Source organism: Alexandromys fortis, unplaced genomic scaffold, assembly GCF_014885135.2.
Source record: "Alexandromys fortis isolate MF-2015 unplaced genomic scaffold, M_Fortis_MF-2015_v1.1 scaffold_28, whole genome shotgun sequence".
NCBI lineage: Eukaryota > Metazoa > Chordata > Mammalia > Rodentia > Cricetidae > Alexandromys > Alexandromys fortis.
Window position 1 is genome coordinate 1,481,144 of NW_026067901.1, and position 5,621 is coordinate 1,486,764.

At 41.5% G+C, this 5,621-nt stretch overlaps 1 protein-coding gene across 1 annotated transcript in view; it reads left to right on the plus strand.

Annotated features, from left to right (window-relative positions):
• Slc38a4 (solute carrier family 38 member 4) overlaps positions 1-2,874 on the plus strand; it is a 39,551-nt gene extending 36,677 nt beyond the window's left edge. Inside the window, exon 15 of the mRNA XM_050131273.1 lies at positions 860-2,874. Coding sequence (XP_049987230.1) covers positions 860-982 — 123 coding nt within the window. The 3' untranslated portion in view covers positions 983-2,874. The remainder of the gene's footprint in view (positions 1-859) is intronic.
• Positions 2,875-5,621: the final 2,747 nt, after the last annotated feature.

Genomic DNA, 5,621 nt, shown 5'->3' on the forward strand with positions numbered 1-5,621 from the left:
TTGATTGGGGGAGGAGGAGGGAAAGGGGAGGCGGAGGTGGGGAAGAGACAGAAATCTTTAATAAATTAAAATAAATAAATAAATAAATGAAAAAAAGAAAACATACATTGCAAAGGATATTTTACCCATACTGAGTGGTGACCATCTAAAAGGATCTTCTATTAAGGCTGGAAGAGAATGCTTCTAAATCCAAGTGGAGTCTTGAAAGTCACCCAGGGATGTTAGTTAAAAGCAGTTTGATAGAACAGCCCTCCTGTCATCATTCCCCAAAATTGGACTCTGTGGGCTCTGCCATGCTTGGGTGTCTGTAGCAGTGTGCCCGGGGGAAGTGCTCACCTTGGCCAGCTCTAAACTGGGCAAAGTCATCCCCTAGGCCCTGCTGATAACAGTCTTCACCTGCTGCTCTCCAGCGGGTAGAATTCGAAGACTGGTCCATGTGGTATACGTAAGAACTCTTCCAGTTAAAATTCTCAAGTTATAAATGTTCTCAATATCCCTACTTACAAAGATGCCTAGGCTTTTGACTTTTGTCAGAAATATTCAACCTACACTGGGCTCTCATTTTGTTCATGGGATTTACCAGTTGTACACACAAGAGGTCATGGGTATTTCCTACATCATCCAGTCTTCGTCTGGCGCTTAATGTTTGGTGGTCCCCGTGTTTTCCTGCACCAAATCCATCAGCTAGTCCTCTCTTCTCAACCCTTATGCTATTTGTCTTCACCATTTCCCCTCCTTTTCCTACAAGAGCCCTAAATTGACCTACTTGACGTTTGTCCCTGTGAATATACAAGACACATTACCACCCCATGACACTGTCCTAAAGCAAACCATGCTGTTCTCTGTCTCTGCTCCCTAACGTGCTCCCTCTGGATCACAGGCTTTGGTCTTCCTCGTGACTGGGATCATCTTCATGATGGGAAGCATGGCGCTCATCATAATCGACTGGATTTACAACCCTCCAAATCCCAAGCACCACTAAGCCCGAGGAAAGACTTTCCATTGGAAATGACTGAAGTTATGCTCCAGAGGACATCCTAGTGGCCCCGACGGGGATGTCATTGAGAGAAAACAACAAGAAGATTCCAAGGACACATCCTAGTTCCATTGCCTGAGACCCGTGAGAGAGAAAATGATGGGTTTGGTCGGGAATGGCGAATGATGCATTAAAAAGCTGTGGCGCACATTTCAACCCAGGCCTTCTAGTGCGGTGTGTGGTGCCCAAGGTGTGTTCTGCAGATGTGCAAGCAGAATCCGCTTGACTGTGTATCTTGGTCAGCAAATAATGCCATGTCCCCTCTGCTCACTCCCCACACTTCACCGCCCCAGATTAACAAATAATTTGATTCTCAACATCAAGCAAAAAATGCCCCAGTGGCAAAGCCATCATCACTTAAGGCCATCTCCCATCCTGCAGCAACACTACGAGTCTACTGACTGACGGAGACAGGCGTGTATCTTGAGAACGGTCCCTGTGAGGTTCATGAACGGCAGATACCAGTCTAGAGTACTTTGTTACGATACTAAAGAGTAGTTTGCCCAATCTGCTTGTTACACTGAATTAGCGCCATTGGTTTTTATGGTAAATGCCAAAAACAGCTCACTAAACGGGAGGTGGAGGTGGTATTTAATTATCAAGAAGTAACAACAACAAAAAAAAAAAAAAAAAAGAAGTAACAACAAAATGATGCTTTTAGCTAAGCTGCCCAGTGAGCCAGCCCCTGCTTTTTCATGTCATTCCTGGGATTTTTGTCACACTTTTGTCCTTGAACAAGGCTTTCCCTCTTGTCTTCCATTCTCATGCATAATTTTCAGAAGACCATAATTCAAGTGGAAACACACTACCCAGTATTGTTTGATACAGTTTTTTATTTGATAAACATTCAGTGCAGGAAACTGTAATTTTGCTCTAGGTTTGTGTATATAATCTCATTCTGCAGTTATCAGAATGTTGACATATGGTACATTGCATTTTTATTTTTTACATGTGTAGCTTTCTTTCTTCACAGTCAAAACATTTATATTATCAGGTGGGGGCAGAGAATTAAGCTAGTTGGCTCCAAAATCCATGTGTATGTATCTGTCCATGGAGACATCTAAAAATTAAAACCAAAGTTGTACGTAGTTCAGTAATGCTCTTCACTGTTTACAGCACTATAAACATCCATAGGAAGGTAGCAAAGGAAGGGGCTCCTCATTTGTAAAAAATTTCCAGCGCTAGCATTGGTCTTTGAGTTTCACAGGTCTAGAATAGGGCTCTGCTTCTTGGAGCTCACATGGGAATTTGCTGACATTCATCTGTCACTAATATAATGTCAAGTGGCTATAAATAAATGCACTAGCATGGCATGGAAACAGAGGGACTGTTCTTGTTCACATCCATAGACACTTACATGGGATGGAGATCAGTTGCTACTCACTGCCCAGAAGTTTTGGCATTCACTACTATTTTTTTCAATTATTTGTTGTGTACTTTACATTTCAGTAAAGCCAAGTATGAAATATACGTACCATACAGATAATGAACATACTGTCGTACTAAAACAGTTTTTCTGTAGTGTGCCTAAAAACATATATTTGCTTTATGTATCACTTTCTGGAGTTATCATACTATAAAATGATGTGCTTTGTGATAGAAAACGAGCATTACTAGAAACTATCATAATTTTTAAGTTATTATGATTTGGGAGGAAAAATAATCACCAAATAGCATCTTTAAGATGTCTCTCCATTTTTGTTCGCCCAACAAATAAACCAAGACAGAGAGTAGAAAAGGTATGTATGTTTAGTCTGAACATATTTAAATGTAAATATAAAAGGCTAATCCAAAAATGTTGGAAAACTGTAAAATCTGTATATATTTTGAGTATTTTGCATTGCGGATGACTAACTTGAAAGTATCCACATTTGTAATTATATAAATATTCAAGAGCAATACGATAGTGCCAAAGACTACCCACAGTACCGTTCTGTCGCATGGCAGTTTGCAGGGTTCGGGTTCGCACAAGCTGCAGGGCAGATTTGCAGAGTGCCTTGTCCTGGGTATCTTGTTCTGGGTACCTTGTCTTGGGTACCTTGTCTTGGGTACCTTGTCCTGGGTACCTTGGCCTGGGTACCTTGTCTTGGGTACCTTGTCCTGGGTACCTTGTCCTGGGTACCTTGGCCTGGGTACCTTGGCCTGGGTACCTTGTCCTGGGTACCTTGTCCTGGGTACCTTGGCCTGGGTACCTTGTTCTGGGTACCTTGTCTTGGGTACCTTGTCCTGGGTACCTTGTTCTGGGGTGCCTTGTTCTGGCAAATTTAACCCATTTGGAAACATATACAAAATTTTATTTTCTTATATCATTTATAAGGTGGTTCGATGTACTGGGAAGATTTTTTTATTACAGAGACTGTATATTGGTATATAATAAACAACCTTTTCAAATGACCCGGCTTGATTTTCCTTCTCAGTAAAGAAGGCTGGGGATTATTATTTGTACATGAAACAAAACTGAAAGTCTAAATATCACCCTTCTTAAACTCATGCATGTCCATCATGCATATGCGGAAGGCTCAAGTCCTTCACCCCCTGCAGATACAAAACACATCAGTGCCTTCATCTCACACACGTCTGTCTCACATGTGTCTATCATCTAGCACTAGAAAGTAGAAGCAGGAGAATTGTCGATTTGAGACCACTCTGGGCTACACAGTAAGGCATGATCTTGAAAAAGTCAGGGGGTAGCAATGACATTGTTTTCTGGTTGTAGAAGTCAGCTATCCTAACATCAAGGACTGGTGGTTCTACCTATCTCTGGAGTTCTAGGGTTGGATCTAATCTATCCCCTTGCCTTTTCCAACTTTTAGAAGCCACATAGATTCCTTGGCTCCTCACCTCTTCTTCCATCTTCCAAGTTCACAATGCATGGTCTTCCAATGCATATCTCTCTCTCTCTCTCTCTCTCTCTCTCTCTCTCTCTCTCTCTCCCTCCCTCCCTCCCTTCCTCCCTTTAAAAATTCTTGTGACTGCATGGGATCCATCCAAATAATACAGGTAATATTCCTTTGCAAAGATCCCTAACCACACCCATGAAGTCCCCTTGCCTAAGCTGCAAGGACTAAGATATGAACATTTGGGGGGGGGGTCATTCTTTCTACCACCCCCCACATACATCTCCTAGCCTATACCACAGACGATGATTGTGTTTAGTTGTGTTTAGTATGTCTCTGAATGATATAAAAAGAGGTGAAAGACATATTTTAAAAACATGATTCTGGTTACTGCCTGGAAACCGGAACGGGAGAGAGTGAAGATGAAGAAGGAAGAAGCTGCAGGCCTGTTACAGGCCAACAAGGAGAGCCATCCTTCCCATTGGTAAGTTCATTCTGTCTTAAACTAGAGAAGCACTTGTGGTCAAAAGTCTTTCAGATACACATTTCTCCGGGCTCTTTATTTACATTGGAGTCATCCTTTATTAATTATAGCAAGATTAAACTAGAAGAAGGAATGTAAGCTGACTAATACTGGGGTGTGTCTGATTCTAAGCACCTTGTACATCTTGGAAGGTCAGAGGCATCTTGTAGGCACTTTCAGAAAGAGGTGCTCACCTACACTCCTAGAGTCCTCCAAGTTTGAGTCCAGTATATAGAAGAGATAGCAATAGTGTGAAGGGACATCCCAGTGGGAGCATCCCAGAGAAAGAGAGTATCCCACCGAGATAATCCCAGAAAAAGAGAGCATCCCCATGAAAGAGAGCATCCCCGAGAAAGAGAACATCCCTGTAATAACATCCCAGTGAGAGCATATACTTTATGTTATATGTTATTCTTTTTACATATGAATCATGTTATAGTTTTAAAAAATATTTATGTAGGAGTTTTCAGTTAAAACCTCTGTCTCAAGTTCTAAAAATCCTCTTTTCAGTAATTAGATTTTATAAAATTTCCAAATTTAAAGAACATTACAGCCTGGTGTGGGAAGATGTCTCTATTCTCCCAGAGAAAATGGCTCCTATGGGCTGGATCCTCTTCCACTAAGCCTCTGGAACAGAGGGGACTCAGCCACTATGAACAGTTCAGGAACTTAGTGCCTGGGACTCCTCTGTCTGCTCAGAGACACTGTGATATCTGGGGTCTACAGGCTGGGAAATCTTACAGTAGCAAAAAGTGAAGTTTTTGGTAAGTGGAGACAAAGGAAGGTAATATCAATGAACTCAAGCAAATTTGTGTCTGAACAGTGGGAGAAAAGAAGGTGAAAACAAAGATCAAATCTCCCAAAATACAAGAAGGCCATGCTGCTGTGGGGCAAAAGACAAAAATAAACTCAACATTTCTGTTACTAGAATTCCAGAAGGAGCTTAAAGCTGAAACCTACATGTTCAAAAAGCTGAGTAAATCCCAAGTAGTATAAACTTGTTAAAATTTGTGCTAAATAGTCTGGCCTCTGAAAACTAATGTCAAGAAAAAAAATCTGATGTCTACCTGTGTGGACAAAGACACAAACACTCAATGGAACTGTTAAGATGTCCCCAGTGGTGCAACAGTGATACTCGCATCTTAGAGGTAACCAACAGCTGTCTAGTTGGACCTAAAACCCACTCAATACCTGTACTAAAAACTTAGCCAAGAACGCATGGCTA